The sequence below is a fragment of the Mauremys mutica genome, chromosome 1 (assembly GCF_020497125.1).
Source record: "Mauremys mutica isolate MM-2020 ecotype Southern chromosome 1, ASM2049712v1, whole genome shotgun sequence".
Taxonomy (NCBI): domain Eukaryota; kingdom Metazoa; phylum Chordata; order Testudines; family Geoemydidae; genus Mauremys; species Mauremys mutica.
Window position 1 is genome coordinate 306,075,707 of NC_059072.1, and position 17,432 is coordinate 306,093,138.

The 17,432-nt window shown below is 42.3% G+C and overlaps 1 protein-coding gene across 1 annotated transcript in view; it reads left to right on the plus strand.

Moving 5' to 3' along the window:
• Positions 1 to 534: 534 nt before the first annotated feature.
• The window catches only part of ITM2B (integral membrane protein 2B), a 28,375-nt gene continuing 11,477 nt past the window's right edge, over positions 535 to 17,432 (plus strand). The window contains exon 1 of the mRNA XM_045013822.1: positions 535 to 789. Coding sequence (XP_044869757.1) covers positions 691 to 789 — 99 coding nt within the window. The 5' untranslated portion in view covers positions 535 to 690. The remainder of the gene's footprint in view (positions 790 to 17,432) is intronic.

The following is a 17,432-nucleotide window of genomic DNA, read 5'->3' on the forward strand; positions in this document are numbered from 1 at the left end:
GTTGTGCCTAGAGACTTTGACCAACCCAGGCACTACACCTAGTAACTGAGTAACTGGACAGTCTCTGCCCTAGAGTCTAGGGCTGCAGCCTGTAAACACATCTGCGTCGTAGCCCCCCTCGCCGCTTTAAACGGGCTTTGTGCAGACTCGAGCCCCCACCCCGCCCTGCAGATCCATGGCCTGAAAGACAAGATTTAACAAGCGGACGGGGTGAGGGGGGAGAGACAGCAATAAAGGGGCTGCCCGAAGCAGTCGAGCTGGGTGTCCGCAATAAGCCCGGCGGGAGCAGGAATCCCACCCAGCGCCCCTGAAGCGGGGTTCCCGGCCCCGCGCAGGGCTGGCAGATCTGGGGGAGCAGGGCGGGGGCACCCCCCTGACCGTGCCCGCACTTTGGGCCCGGGCCCGGGCCCGGCAGCAGAAGACACCGCTGCGCCCCTGCGCAGGCAGCCCCCCCACCCCACCGCAGCGGCTGGGCCCAGCCTGCCCCGTCCTCCCCGCCAGGCCCCGCCTCCTTTCTCCGCCCCCACGGGAGGCTCCGGCAGTGCCCCGCACCTCAGCGCTCTGACCGGACTGCGAGCGGAGCTGAGCGTAGCAGCCCCGAGCCTTGAACCCCTTTAACCCGCCGCCGCCCAGGCTCGCTCTCCCCTCCCCCCCGGTCTTGTCCCTCCAGCAGCTGGGGCCGCCGCCGCCATGGTGAAAGTGTCGTTTAACTCCGCCTTGGCGCAGAAGGAGGCAGCCAAGAAGGACGAGGAGAACAGCCAGGTGCTCATCCTGGGCCCGGACCCCAAGGTGAGCCGCGGGGCGGGGGAGGCCGCGGCCTGCTCCAGCTGCACGCGGGGGTGCGTGTGGACGGGCTGGGGAGCGGGGTGCGCTTAGAGGGGGAGGCGAGTGATCAATAATCACATTGGTCAGATCGGGGGGGGGGGGCAGTGGCTTTGTCCCGCGGGGGGATTAGCTAAAGCCCCGCTGAGAGCTGGAAGTGAAAACGGGCGGGGGAGGGCGGTGTTGAACGGGAGCTTTGCAGCCTGGACACTTTGCAAACAAATCCGCCTCTGATTTATTGATAGGAGACGCGAGGCCTCCTGGGGAAAGACAGATAAGGTGCCTGCTAACAATACATGTCCAAATGCAGGGCGGCCGGGCGAGGGGAGCAGCAGGAGCTGCAAAGCTGGGGCCAGCAAGCCCCTTGCCAGATCAGGCTTCTAAAATGGCTGACGTGAGAACAAGCTTTACAGCTCTGTTTCCCTGTACTTTGGGGGTTTTGTAGCCCGACAGCGCTTGGATTACGGCCAACTTGGCTTTTTTATGCTGCGTTCTTCTCCTTTTGTGGTGGCCAGTCCGGATCCGTCGTTCAAGTTCGCTAGGGGGTAGGACAGCAAAGGGCTGCTGGTTTCTTGTTTAGGAGCCGCGTAGTTAGCCCTAGGAAAAGATACATTAGATTGAGTCTGTCCCTCTGCAAATGCAACATATACTAGCTCAAGGATAGAGAACGAATCCGACATTAAACTGTATTTGATAGTAGCCAAATGTCTCTTCTGCAATAGGGCAAAAGTGACAAGGTTAGAGCGTCCTGTGTGTGTTTGATCAGTTACAAAATATTAACAGGTTGGATGGAAAAAACACAAAGTTAGTGTCCAGCAAGACACAGGATGAGACATTAATCCACCTGATAATCAAATGAACGGTGTTGGAGTGCATTGATACATGTGGGAAATTGCTTTAGATATTTATTCCTTTTTTATGACAGTGGATCTGTTATTGGAAATCTGATTACATTTCTGCTGTATCTTAATTTCAGAGGTAGAGCTTGTGTCTGTCTGGGCTGAAACTTTGCACATTAAAAAAAACACAAAAACCAAAACTGACAGACATTTAAAATTGCACAGTGCACTTAATCATAAACATCTTTCAGTTTTCATATGCTTTCATAATCTTTTATGCGTTGCACATCCAAATTGGGTAATTGGGTCTGTTGGACGTATACTGTTTGTCAGTTTTCTAAACCTATGGCTGTTTAAGAAAATATTTGGGGTACAAATTAAGGGCCAGTCTTTCTCAGGCAAAACTTCTGAGCTGAAACCCTACCCTATTGAAGTCAATGGGAGTTTTCATGTTGACATGAATGGGACCAAGAGTTCATTCCTGTAGAGTTTAGTAGTTTCAGCTGAGTAAGGTACAGGATTCATTTTGCGCTGTTTATCACTGTTTTGCTTGTCTGGAAACAGAAACGTCAAACATTTACTAGACAGATTAAAAGGTTGTCTAGTTTCACTGTAGCTACTTATAAGTTCCTCTTGATCCTCTGCTTGCTACCAGATGTACTGGCCAAAACCTGTCTGACGAGAGCTTAAAAAACAGTTTTTAAAAAAGTTACTGGAAAGGATGCTGTGTCCAGGCAATAATTCCAGCAGCAAATGAGCATTCTTTAGGGATGGTGGGACTTTGAATCTGCCCTGGACACACTTCTGTTAGTTGCCAGAACTGGTCCCCATTCTCAATGGCATGCCTCAAGGAAGTTTCCTGAAATGGCCTTTTCAAGCATGTTTGTTTGAAAGCAGAAGTAAAAAAAATTCTAAGTAAAGTATATTTAATCTGAGGTTTTGGGAGAGGAAGTTGCCCAAGACCCACCTATGGACTTGTCAGAACTGAGATAAATGCTGTTTTGTAACTGAACTCTCACAGAATCTAAGAACCATCACAAATCTCCCTTCCACTTTCACTTCTTCAGCCTTGTCATCTTTACTATAAATGTGGCAACATGCATATTAAAACAGTACCAACCCAAACCATACCACAACAAAAAACTACACTGCACACACAATTCTCTCTGGGGAGAGGATGAGAGAGAGAATAAACCATACATGACAGATGTTAGTCACATTGTTTAATGCAGTTCTGGAAGGCGCTTAGTTACTAAGGAGATGAGGGTGTTATGAGAACATTTATATTAAGCCAGTATTTCATAACATATTGAGCTTATATTGCAGGATAACAATAGGTCTAGAACCCAAGTACAGACCTAAAATATGCATGGCTGTAAATTTTATTTATTTATTTATTTGAAAAAGTCCTAGGAGACATTCTGGTCTCAGATTAAAAAAAAAAAAGAGAGGGAAAGTGGAAGAAGATTGGCAGAGGTAAGCATATGTAATTGCATGGTGAGCATTTACCCCCAGACTCTAAGGAGAGATGATAACAAACCAGATGGTCTTCAAGTACAAAGGTAGATCCTCTGGTATGACCAAAAGGGACAGAAGCTGAAGCCAGGAGGAGTGGTAGTACACAAAGGTGGCATAAAACTCCCTTTGCATTGCCTTGCTCTGCTGCATGCCATCTTCATCGCATTGTACTGGAGCAGCTCTCTACCTCAGCCTTATTTTATTGCAAGATCACCCCGGGGGGTAATCCTCCCTGGGCTGGTTAGACAGGGTTTGCAGCCAAAGTATGCTGGCGATGTGGCACAGAACAGCCAAGGCACACCTGAGGACCTAGCCAATAACCTCTGAAGAAGGGAATGATGAGAAATGTAGTTGCAGGAGGTGGCAGAGGGAAGAGAGATATTTTAAATAGAAATTTATGCTAACGTTTTATTGAACTTCTCTTACAGAAGAGATCCCACAGTGTAATGCTTTTACAATAATGTATTCGAACCAGTTACATCAATAAATAAAGAATTTTTTTAACAAGAAGCAAGTTAAAAGTCCTAATCTCTGTGTCTGCATAGTTAGCTATCAAGATATTACTTTGGAATTGCAAAAATGACTCCCTACTTACAGTTGCTGGAGGCATTCCATTCGGAACCTCTGATTTAAGTTTTATGGAGATGCCTGAAACCTTCTGATATTTGACAGAGCTTGCTCAATAGAATAAGTCCCCACTAAAGGGTTCTGGATCCTCAGCAAACTTCAAAGTCTGTTGGTCAATTCCTTCAATACCAGACATCAGCCTGGCTTCTTCAAGGCTGTAGGTCTTCATAACTTCACCACATCAAGCCATGTTTGAAGAAGTCACACCTTGGTGGGTCATAGCCAGTCTTTGGTTACCTTAGATTTGGATAATCGTGTCTTTGATCTTAGACCACTGTACTTCTAAGATTACAGATAAAGGTGCATTGGCATTGTATACTATGTCATGGTGCTTGTTTTGGTGTAAGAAAAACTGAATTTATTCATTTTAAATATATAGGGCAGTTTATGTGGCTACTTTTTATTCTGCAGAGATTTCCTTCTTTTCCCTGGTAGCATCATTTTTTGGTGGAGGCCTGGCAACTCTATCCCTGTTGGCAGAAGTTTTGTCTGTGAGGACTCTTTTGACCTCTCTCCAAAGGGAGGGAGAAGCCTTTGATAGGCAGTTCTGCCAGCCTTCCCCTGACAATGTAGATGGCTAAACTGGACAGCTTGTGTCTGCCTCGGGAGTATGATAGATTTGTCTGCTGTGTATTTTAGGGTGCCAGTACTAAAGAGACATGAGAGAGAATTGGAGCAGGCTGACTTCACTCTTCCTCTCCCACTGTTTTGGTGGGGGTGTTACTGAACTTGTCCCAGACCTCAAAAGAAAATAACTAACCTTCCAGTTCAGGTCCAAAGGATGTGCAAATGTCTCTTGCTTCCTTATTTGGCCATACAGGTTCATCCGTCCTCGAATGAGTGCAGGAAGGAGGGGCAAGGTTGTTGACTTTTACATTAACAAAGTTTTTCTGCATGAGGAATCTTAGATTTATTTTAACTTGGAGATTCTTGGGAAAGGGAGTAAAGGGAAATGAATGGCTAGTTTCCACACTTTGAGGTAAATTCTTGCATGATCATCTATACTACTGATTACATAATATACCTGCTTAAAAACATCATCAGGATGGTCTTTGCACAATTGCCTCTAAAGCTCCTTTGAGGGTGTTGCCAACAATTGAGTGACCAATACACACAAAGTAATTACAAATTAAAAAAGAACAAAAACAAAAAAACAACCAAAACTTGTTTCACTGGAACGCTACCAAAAACAATTGCAGTTAATGGTATGGCTTGGAAACTTGGGATTCATTTATTGAACTTTCTGACCTTGAGCTGGGAACATTGGTTCAAATCTTTCTTCAAGCAGTAGAAATGAACATATTGGAGCAGAGGAGCTCTTGGAAACGGTCCATATCTCACTTCCTTTTGTGTTTCTCTGGTTTTAAATCTCTTCCTGACTTGAATGGTAAATATGAAACTTTGAGATGGTGAAATACTGTTTCCCTCATTTCCAGTACACTGATATTATATTTTAAACAAGATATTTGTACCACACTACCACAATAAGTACCTTGGCAGTTGTTTTTCTTACCAGCCACAAAATAACGTTGATGTACATGAATGCCATTTCAGGATAAATCAATTCAGTACATGGAAGGGAGGATACATGGGCAGACAGAAAATTGTTTTACATAGACTATTTCTAAGTATCTTCTCTGTTGTCAGATTAACAAACTGATACTTGGGTAAGTTTTTTTTTTTTTTTTCCAAATGTATTTGGAGGACTGTTTTTTGCATAAAATTATGTTTATATAAATAGGTTCCCATAAGTAGATATGCCCTTACACTATGCAGTGCTTAGAAAAATAACATGCATTGTACTATAATGTGCCATTACAGGTGATGACATAAAATAATTTTGAAATGCATGTTTCTACAAACATTCACATATGTTCTATCACAGCGGTTTCAGCCTATGGTCCGCAGACACTTGAAGGTCCGCCGACTGTTTTAAGATTACCAAAGGGGTCTGCACCTCCATTTGAAATTTTGTAGGGATCTGAAAATTAAAAAAGGTTGAAAACCACCGATCTATCATATCCCTAAGTACACTTTTTGATGTGTGTGTGTATATATATATTTTCCTAATAAGCTTTAAAGAACTTCGCTTCAATGTAAACATTATACAACTATATAACGTACTCTGTAAATAGTAGAGCTGTTCAGAATCTGCAGTTGCTGTTCTGTGAGAAATTCTAACACTTGAAACTTTGTTTTTGTTTTGAACCAGAGTGAAAAGCTGAAATTTCCTGCAAAACAAAAGTTCCAGAAAACTTCAGTTTGAAACTATCAAATCATATCATTTTGATAAAGTCAGAAGCATAAATATACGTATTAATTATAATTTATAATGTTAGAGTATAATAAAATTACTAGTTTAATATATAAAATTTGAAACAAATAAAAATGAAATTTAAACTTTTACCATGTCATTATGAAACATTTTTTACTGTATTGAAATTAGAGAGTCAAAATGATTTGTTTTGACTTTTCCTGTTGAAAAAATTCTTCAAAATTGACATTTCTGTGAAATGCTTTGATTTCAAAGAAACTTAATTTTCCAGTGGAAAACTGCTCTGTAAAAATTTTTTTCAACCAAATCTTATAAACAGATAAATATTTCACTATTTTCATGATTTTTTTTTCCTTTCCAATAGCACATCATTTGTTTGATATATTCCAGTGGTGCTTACTTAGCATTTGGCTTTTCTGAGGAATGCTGCTGATATTTATTTTGGATCCAATAATATTTTTGATTACTCTTTGGAAATTTAATAAAGTAGCATTAATGGTATACTTGCAGGCTCTGTATATAATTGATATATAGTAGACAAACACTACAGACACGTAAATGTGTACAAAAACACTTTCTCTCCATATTTCTCAGCAGTGTTTTCTGTAGTAATTTTTTGCATTGCTAAGACTAATTTTTACATAAATATGTATTACAATGTACTTGCAAGAACATTATAAAGTATCGTAATTAAAAACAAAACTACAATTGACAGAATAAATGCTGAAGTAATTCAGTGATGCATTACCTTTTTATATAATTTTTTTTTCCACTTGATGACTAGCAAAATTCTGTACATTGCATTGGATTACCCCGTCACAGGTGCAAGTTATTAATACAACATTAATTACCTTACCACTTATGTAGTGCTTTTTATCCTGAGTGTGAATTAATGTGCTTTTCATTTATAGAGTCAAAGCACATTACAAAACTGTATATCCGGCTCGGCAGCCTCTGGCACGCGACTCTCCAGGGTAAGCACCCTCTGCGGGCCGGGTCAGTTTGTTTACCTGCTGCGATGGCACGTTCGGCAGACTGCGGCTCCCACTGGCCGCGGTTCGCTGTCCCAGGCCAATGGGGGTGGTGGGAAGTGCCGCGGGCCAAGGGATGTGCTGGCCGCGGCTTCCCGCCACCCCTATTGGCCTGGGACGGCGAACTGCGACCAGTGGGAGCCACGATCGGCCAAACCTGCCGAAGCGGCAGGTAAACAAACTGGCCTGGTCCGCCAGGGTGCTTACCCTGGCGAGCTGCGTGCCAGAGGTTGCTGACCCCTGCTATATATCATTCCCAATTTTACAGATAGGGAAACCAAAATAGAAGAGAGAAATACCAGGGGTTTGAAATGAAAGTTTTGCAACAGACTTTAATGGATGTAGCATCTGGCTCATGGTCACGCAGTGTGTCAGCAACAGACTCTGAAATAAGACGCAGGTCTCCTCACTCTCAGTGGACCATGCCACATCTAGTAGCAAGATTCCTCTGTCTAGCAGCCATACAAAATTAGCATGAAAAATTGCCAGCCAAGGGACAATAATTTACTTGCCCACCCTTAACATGACGGTTACTCCTGGGCGAATTCTGTGCCTAAAAATTCTGCAACAAAAAATTAAAAATTCTGTGCACAATATATTAAAATTCTGCTTATTTTATTTGTCAAAATAACACAATATAATCACACCAGTTTCTATTATATTTGGTCATTTTATTTCAAAATACCTGTTAGCAAGTAAGTCTGTAACAATACTGACAACAAAAAAGATGCAGGAAATGTTTTTTGACCAATAGATTCCTTGCTAGGCATATTAATACAGAACTCTGAGTAATAATACATTTAAACTATAATACAGAACCATATTTCCTGCACCCCTCAGAAGCAGTGCAAAGGCTTGGGAGTGCCGGAGGTAATGGAGAAGCTGAGGGAGAGGGAAGTAAATTGCTGGGAAAGAGCCTGGGTGTGAACTTGAAGGGTTGTTGGATATGGGTGGGAAAAGTATGGAACAGGTTTTTTTAGGGAAGGAGCAGGGGCGGCTCTAGCTTTTTTGCCATCCCAAGCATGGCAGTCAGGCAGCCTTCGGTGGCTTGCCTGCGGGAGGTCCCCGGTCCCGCAGATTCGGCGGCTTGCCTGCGGGAGGTCTGCTGGTCTCACGGCTTCAGTGTACCCGCTGCTGAACTGCCGCCGAAGCCGTGGGACCGGTGGACCTCCCGCAGGCACGCCGCCAAAGGCTGCCTGACTGCCACCCTCGTTGGGACTGGCAGGCACCCTCCCCCCCCTCCCCTGTGGCTTGCCGCCCCAGGCACGCGCTTGGAGTGCTGGTGCCTGGAGCCACCGCTGGCGGGGAGGGATTGTTAGGGAGCTTCCCCCATGCAGACCTTGAGTGACCTGTAGCCTCTCACATTCACTCAGGCACACCTGCCCCTGTCCCCATGTGTTCCTACACCCTCTCCCCGATCAATATATGGCCCTGTACCCCATCCCCATGTGGCTCTGTGCCTCCATCTAGCCTCTCCCCTGTCCCTATGTGTCCCTGTCCCCTCTCCCCCGTCCCCATGTGTCTCTATGCCTCCAATCAGCCACCCTCTGTCCCTATGTAGCTCTGCACCCCCTCCCCCATCACCATGCGGTCCTGTGCTTCCACTCCCATTCAGCTCCTGCCCCAGTCTGTCCTCCCCCACTAGCCCTTATGAGCCCCAGTCTGACCCCTCAGCAGCCCCATGCTGTCTGTCTCCCCATAGCCCCTGTATCCTGATTTGGCCTGACAGGTCCTGCGAAGAAGGCAGGCTTTTTCTCTTACCTAGCTGGCTGGGAGCTGCTGCTGTGTTATATTGCCACAGTGCACTCTGGTGGGCAAAAGGTGGAACGGTGGCAACATTTCTACAGAAGTTTTTTTCTGCACAAAAAAATAAAATATGCATGTGTGCAGAATTCCCCCAGGAATAGACTGAAATACTATACTGATATTTTGTTTGCTGCTCAAAACAGAAGTTGCTTACTCCAAGTGGTTGGACAAGCTGAATTTTGCAAAGCTGCTGTGTGTGATGCTGTTTGATTAATTCACGTGTTCAACATTTGTAGTTGTAGAAAATCCTCTTGTTATTTAGCAAAAGTATAAAGCAAAAATAGCCACCACAATGAGCTCATAAAGGGCTTGATTCTGCAGGGTGCTAAGCACTCTGGCCTTGATCTGGCAGAGCACTTGAGCATATGCTCAGCTTTGAACATATGAGCAGTCCCATTTCAATGAAGCCCCTTAGAAACTATTATAAAAATTTACGTTGGAAGTAGAAGTTGATTAAATCTAAGCCCTTCAACCCAACTGTTAGGTATGATACTCTTAATACTACTTTGCGCTACTGATACTATCCATCCAAAGATTTGCTTTACCGATACACCTCTACTCCGATATAACGTGGTCCTTGGAAGACAAAAAATCTCACCGCGTTATAGGTGAGACCGCGTTACATCAAACTTGCTTTGCCCCCCAGTTCCTTGTTCCCTGACTGCCCCCTCCACAGACCCCCATCCCTAATCACCCCCAGGATCCCACCCCCTACCCAACCCCCCTGTCCTCTGACTGCTCCAACCCCTATCCATCCCTCCCCGCCCCCTGACAGGCACTAACTGGCAGCAGCAGGAAGCAGAGCAGCCCCAGTCCACTCCACCCTGCCAGCTCCCAGCCACAGTGCTCTGCTTCCCGCCGTCGGTGAGTGCGGAGAGGTTGGGGAAAGGATGCCCCCCGCACTCACCTGCGGCAGGAAGCGGAGCGACGTGGCCCCAGCCTGCTCCGCTTTCCTTGCCCCGGCCCCAGCCGTGTTGCTGGGGGTCGGCTGAGGAAAGGTCCTGCACTCACCTGCAGCGGGAAGCGGAGCGCCATGGCTGGGAGCTGGCGGAGTGGAGCTGGTTGGGGCTGGGTTGCTCCGCTTCCCACCGCTGGGGAGGTTGGGGAAAGAACGCCTTCTGCACTCACTGGCAGCGGGTAGCGGAGCAATGCGGCCCCAGCCCGCTCCACTCTGCCACCTCCCAGCCGTGGTGCTCCGCTTCCCGCTGCAGGTGAGTGCAGGGAGGTTGGGGAAAGGACGCCCCCCGTACTCACTTGTGGGAAGCGGAGCGCTGCAGCTGGGAGCTGGCAGAGTGGAGCGGGCTGGGGCTGGGCTGCTCAGCTTCCGCTGCTGCTGGTGAGTGCGGGGGAATCCCTTCCCCCTCCCACAAGTGACACGGCTGGAGCGAGGGAAGTGGAGCGGGCTGCTCCCGGCCCCTCGCTAATCCCCTGGGCCACTCTTGGACTGCAGGGCCCCCAAAGGTGCTTTCCCACAGCTCCTGCCCCCCAGTCCCTGGGTGAGGGGAGCCCCTGACCACCCCGAGACCCTCTGCCCCTTATCAAGCCCCTCAGCCCCGGCCTGGCCTGACACCCGTAACACGCTACTCAGAGCAGCGTGACAGAGCTTTACCGTGTTGTATGCAAACCCGTGTTCTATCGGGTCGCGTTATATCGGGGTAGAGGTGTATTAGTGAATTAACAATCTCAACATAATATAACATCGAGAAGCCTTGCTAACTCCATGTTATGTATGGAGAAACTGAGGCACGGTGTTTATAACTTGTCCAAAATCTCTCCGTCTGTGACAGAGCCAAGAATAGAACTCAGAAATTCTGAGACTCAGTGATTTATGTGTAGTATATTAGGGAGGTCTCTAGGATAAAGGGGTCATCAGTGCTTGACTATCGAAGATGTGGATATTCAACCCACATAGCATTCCATTAACACTAATATCTGAGAGACTTAGACAAGTATCAGAAGGAAGTCTGGATATATTTCAAGAATAAATATGCAAGTAGGATGACAAAAGTAATGTAGAGAGAAGGACTAAACTTACCAAGGATAGTAAAGACCAGTAGCAAGATTGTGTTTTATGTAGCATAGGCACTTTCTAGCTAAACCTCTATTTACAGAATACTCCAGAATACTGTATAATACACCTAAAAAAGTTCAACTTTTAAGTGATATTTTCACACTTAATTTTAGTCCAAAAGTTTATATTCTCTATTTATTGGAAGTTTAGTGAAACTCTTTAGTCAATTTTGAGTAATCAAAGAATGAATGAGGGAAAATATTGATTTTCACACTTGGCAAAAAATATCAGGTTATTTAATTTAAGAATGGTTAAATACACTTTTTTAAAATAAATTTTAAATGATATCCACTATAACTTCCAATTTTTAACAAAATAAGTATAAATCTAGTACATATTGCCGAATATAATATAAATAATGGGTGTGGTTATTTGAACTGGTAATCACTATATTACAAACCACACTGAAATATGTAAACTAGTGCATCAAAACTTTTTTCTTTCTTAGAATACTTGAGGAAATTCAACACAAAACCTAGGTCAACAAAATGTTAAAGTTGAGTATATAATAGTACACAAGGGAGACACTTCAACATTCTGGGTATATATAAAAATATTCTGGCTTTTAATACTTTTTCATTTACTATGGATCATTTATAATCTTTTAAGTGCTGTATGTAGATGTATATTATGTGGTTACTTCTCCAATTGCTATGCTTGCTAGGCACACTAGGATGTTGTAATTCTGAAGTCCTTATTTTGTCCAGTTAAGGCAGAACTTTCAAAAACATTTTTAACATTTTTCTTTTGTATTTCCTTGTAAGAGCGAAATGAATTACAAATATTTCTCTTAACTTTAAATGAGTCAGTGGTCATTTTCAGTCATTATGGACTGCTTAGTTTCCCCGTTTTGGGGTTTCTTTTCCTGTCCTCATTCTTAGCAGTTATTCTCTTAGGACCTGATTCTGAAACCCTCTCATGAGAAGTCCATGGGACTGCTCACATAAGTAAGGATACTCACATGGGTGAGAGTTGAAGGATTACACTTGTAGGGCACGATTGATTCTCCATTGCTCTGCACCTTGTGTAATTTTAACACTAATGTAGAGTGGGTATAGGTCAGTATAGAGTCAGTATAGGTCAGCATCCTTTATTCAATTCATCCTGCACCTTTGTCTTAAACAACCTTTGGCCAATTTTATATTTTGATGTACTATTAGCTTCCCTTATTAACAAACACTTTTTGGGGAGTCTATTATCCATCACTAATTTAATTATTTTTCTCCCCCACCTCACTACTTAAAAGCCCAATTACTCAAATTTTGCATCCAAGGATGTACAACCTACTTTAGTACACACCATGGGACTGTGTAAGTAAAGTGGAACACCAAGGACCTTCCTAAGAAAACAGTTTTGAACATGTTCTAAGCGGGAAGTGTCATTCTGCCCACACAAATGTTAGCCCTTTATATAGATTCAATTTTCAGATAGATAATTATGGCCTGTTTGTGTATTATGATGTAAAAATCCTTTTAGTAAACTTTGGACCATATACTGTGTCTGATTTATGTGCAGATCAAAGGCAATATGTGGCACTTTTGAAGCAGAAATATGTATAAAATTTATTTTGAATCCAATTTTTGTCTTCACCATAGCTACTTTAAATATGGGTTAGTATCTTTTGGGTAATTGCTTGCTGTTCACAAAACTTGATGAATTCTTCATGGCACATCATGTTTGCTTTAGGCAGGCTAATACTCAATTGAATGTTCCTGCATAAATGGATGAAAGTGTATTTCTGCGATGCATCCCTAATTTACTTAGAGAAATAAAGGCCTGATTGTCATAATTTTTGGAATGTGAGCTGGCTGGGTGTGTACCTTAAGCATGAAACAAATTGTAAGTGTTTACTATTGTAAGCCAGTATGTTCTACTCTTGTACAAAAGTTCACAGAAGGGGAAGATTTACCCGTAAATCCCCATGAGATTATCCAATCTAGGAATACCTTTGTTTTGAGTGCTCCTCCTAGGAGCTGTCCTCTTAGAATTTAGAAAAGTTACCCTAAATGTTAACTTGGTGCTGTTGAATCTTTATACTTATACTGGAACAAAATGCAGAAGCACTAGAAGCTGAACTGAAAAGAGCAAGAGAGTATTTGTACATATTAAACTTAGTAACTTAAACTATGTGACATTTTTGGGGTTTTCTTCCCATCCATGACACTTTAGAGGCTTACCTATACTCTTAATTCTTTTTTATGAGAGCTGAGATTCTGGAAACTAAAATAATAGTTTGAGATTGCTATCAGTACAACGCATGGGCCTGTACTGTGTATTTCTGAGCTCTGATCCCATGGGCATTTACTTCGTAGGGGTTGCTGGAGAGGATGGTAAGTCAGTGCATAAACTGACTCATCTCTATTACAGCACCTAAACCAGTGGTTCCCAAACTTTAACAGCCCGTGAACCCCTTTCACTAAAATGTTGTGTCTCGCGAACCCCCTCCTAAAAATGAATATTTCCAGAGATTTTCTCCTTTACTTGAGTATAAATTATAAAAGTGTTACAGGGGGTTCTCGGGGGAAAAAATTTCCTAATGGTGGACAGAGCTGTCCCTAGGGACCCCAGGCAGCACAGGGCCAGCAGCCCGGAGCCCCTGGACTTCCAAGAGCTAAGCAGATCAAAGCAAAGCAACCGTGAGGAGATTTAAACGTCAAGACTCCTTATAAGAAATGGAAAGGGAGGTAGATATTTTTTGCTGTTTTTAAAATTAAATATGCAGCTAGTATTGTTTTTAAAATTATTATGAAGAACAAGTTTAGGCTTTGTTGTAACATGTGTTGTTTGCCTGGACTGCTCAAGACCTGAATGCCTGTGTAGGAGGAACTCTTTGAGTTGGCTTCTTAAATACCTTCATGCTGTTTCAAATCTGATACTCCTTGATGAATAATAGAAGCCTTGTCTTATAATAGGCTTATTCAAAGTGATACAAGCTTGAAAGTGAGATCTTGGAAGTGTTGCCATTTTCATAATGTAATAAAAATACTGCAATGATTAATAATAATAAATACTGTGTAATAATCTTGTCATAAAAATTATATTTCCAAGATCACTGCTTTTATAATTTATACTCAAGTAAAGGAGAAAATCCCTGGAAATATTCATTTTTAGGAGGGGGTTCACGAGACTTGACATTTTAGTGAAAGGGGTTCACAGGTTGTTAAAGTTTGGGAACCACTGCTCTAAATGAATGCTTCCCTTTCAAAGCAGGAACCACCCTAACAGAGGGTAGGCATCAACAACACCATTTCGTATTCAAGGTGTATTGATCCTGAGGTGCAGGGGTCTATTCCGGAATAGGGAGATGCAATTTGCTCTTGAGTCATTCTAGTTTAGCATAAACGGTATTGTGTTCCAGGAACTTCACTTGGTCATAGTGTAGCAAGCAATAATCTAGCATTGTGGGATTAATGAAATTATACATAACCAAAACTATAAATATTAAGTGCTTCCATTTAAGACCTAATTGATGTACGTAATTATCCACTTCAAAAAGGGAAATTAGATCAATATTATTCATTAATTTAACAGAGAATGTTTTTCAGTGTTGCCTGATACTTGTGGTTTAGCTATACTGAGATGTGATAATCTCATGTGCTATCCTAAATAATAAGCAAACTGTACTTGAAACTGTGCACTAAAATTGGCAACAGATTGTGAGCAAATTAGTGCTACAAATCAATTCATACATGTGAAATATCTTAGTACAGCATTGCTAGGCATGTATTCACAAATAATAATACTTACCGTATATACTAGTTCATAAACTGAATATTTTTGGTAAAAAAGTGGCGCATCAAAGAGCGAGGGTTGGCTTATAAATGGGTCTACACCAAAATGTGATGATTTTAAACTCTATGGAATTACTGAATTTAATATCTGATACATTGTTGTTTTGTTTACCTGGAGCATCTGCAGGCATGGAGCCCCTCAGCTTCCATTGGCAAACCGTGGCCAAAGGGAGCTGAGGGGCTCCATGCCTGCAGACGCTCCAAGTAAACAAAACGTCCCAACCCGCCAGCAGCTTACCCTGACGGCCAGGAGCTAAAGTTTGCCAACCCCTGAAATATAGGGTCGGCTTATGAAAGGGTCATACAGTTTCTGCTATTTTTACCTAACCATCTTGGGGGGTCGGCTTATAAACAAACGGGCTAATGAACGAGTATATATGGTAGCGATTATACATTGAAGGATTATGGGAATGTATTGACTGTTCAGTTTACATCTATCATTCATACATCAAAGCAAAAATATTTAGGTTAGGAATATTAATAACACCTGTTTTAACTTCACACTATCTTGGAAGGAGTTTGAAAGTAATTTCAATCTATTTGGAGGTTCTTTTGGTGTATGAGAAATTAGTTTGTGGTCTAAGTCCAATTCCTAGGGGATAGTTGTACATAATGTAAAATCCTCCTCCACATGTTTTTCATTGTTATATCAATTGAATTGAATAGCTATTTTGGAATATTCTTTGTTTTCTATAAACAAGTGACTGTTCTCTCTCAATGCTGTTTGAATCCCCCCCCCACTCTCTTTAAAACAAACTTAAGTATCAGTTTGTTTTGAGAAAATTTAAAAATAAGGATATGCTAAACTTTTTATGTAATATCCCTTTCTCCTGAGTGTTGAATTCTCATTTGCTGTCTATTTTCCTCATTAATCTACAGCAATTTCAATGGCAGCATTTTAAAAAAAAAAGTTGTATGTAGATGTCCTTCATAGTTTTGAAAAGTCTTGGAATATGAAATTACCTGCTAGTACAGGGACAATATAAAAATAATAAAAATCCTTGCTTTACCTGACTTAGAGTTATAATTGAACACACTTGACTGAAGAATCCACAGTGAATCAGAAACTGACCTGAAACTTAATACCCATGGTAATTCAATTGCATTAAACTTCATCCCCGGCCTTTCACTTGAAGGAACGTCAGTTTAAAAATCATGTAGCTAATGAAAAAATCCTTAGATAATTAACAGTTAAAACTGAAAGGATTTTTAAAATTGCTACCTACATTTCACTGTTTATGCTGTGGTGAGTCAGTTTCATTTTTAATACTGTTTTCTAGCCATTTTCACTTTCAGGGTCTTCTGTATTAGCACAGAGGTTACAGTGCTTACCTTGCAAATGCTGCAGGGGAATTTTTATCAGTTTAAAAACTCTGCTTCAGTTAGAATTTGTTTATGCTTTCCATAGAAACATTTGTATTGATCTAGAAGGTTTGATAATAGCTTATGTTTATAACGCCTACATTTCAGGTCAAGAGAATGCATCTTCCAGGAGCTCACAGTGTTCTGTATTTGGAACAGAAACCAGTGATATATCTAGCTGTAATAAATGGAAAACCTTCCAAAAGAAAGATACACTTATTTTGCTTCTTGCAGCACTCTGCAAGTTAATATAAAAAGCTTTTTTATTAATGAAGCATAAGCTGTGAATTATTTTTGACAAGTTTTGATCCTGTTAATGCTTCTAACCTGCTGTTGACAGCTGTCACCTTGCAGAAAAGTGGGTATGGAAGCTTGCTATATATTGCGAGTGACTGATTTGTACACCACTATTAAAACAACATAGAGAATAGGTTACAATTAGAACTTTGATGTTTAAAAATTCAACATTTTATTTAGTTATTAAATGCTATAACAGCTTGTTGTAATAATTGCCTGGGGTCCTCTGAAAACAAACCCAAAAGCCATGAAAAGTATCTGTTGAAATATAAGAGTATATCCATCACTCTAAAGCAAAACTTTTTCTTCCTCTTAGCAAACGGGGTGTCTAGAGTTTTTCCACTTTTATTTTTCACTACTATTTTCGGTCTTCCTGATTGTCATGATTTCTTGTTGTCTCCAGTAGGAATGGTATAATGAATTACTTTCTGCTGGTGCAAACTCTGACATTTATCTGTCAGTGTTATGGATTGGAAGGGATTAGACTCTGAGTACACCCACACTGCAAAAAACCCCAGCTCCCCAGCAGAGTCTCTCAGGTCACACTGTGGCACTACAAATAGCTGTGTAGATGTTCCTGCTCAGCTGGAGCTTGGTCTCTATAACCTGAGGAGGTGGATGTTTCAGAGCCCAAGCTCCAGACTGAGTGGGAACATCTACACAGCTATTTGTAGTGCCATAGTGCGAGCCCGAACCTGTAGACCCGGGTTCTGAGACTTGCTGCTACAGATGTTTTTTGGCAGTGTAGATGTACCCTAAGAAACCAAGGGCAAAATCCTGCCGTCATTTACCTGAATTATGCAGAAATGAGGGAAGTGAAAGGTGTTAAATAAATAAAATAAAATAAAGTAAATAAATTGGAGATATACCTATCTCCTAGAACTGGAAGGGACCTTGAAAGGTCATTGAGTCAAGTCCAGCCCCCTGCCTTCACTAGCAGGACCAAGTACTGATTTTTGCCCCAGATCCCTAAGTGGCTCCCTCAAGGATTGA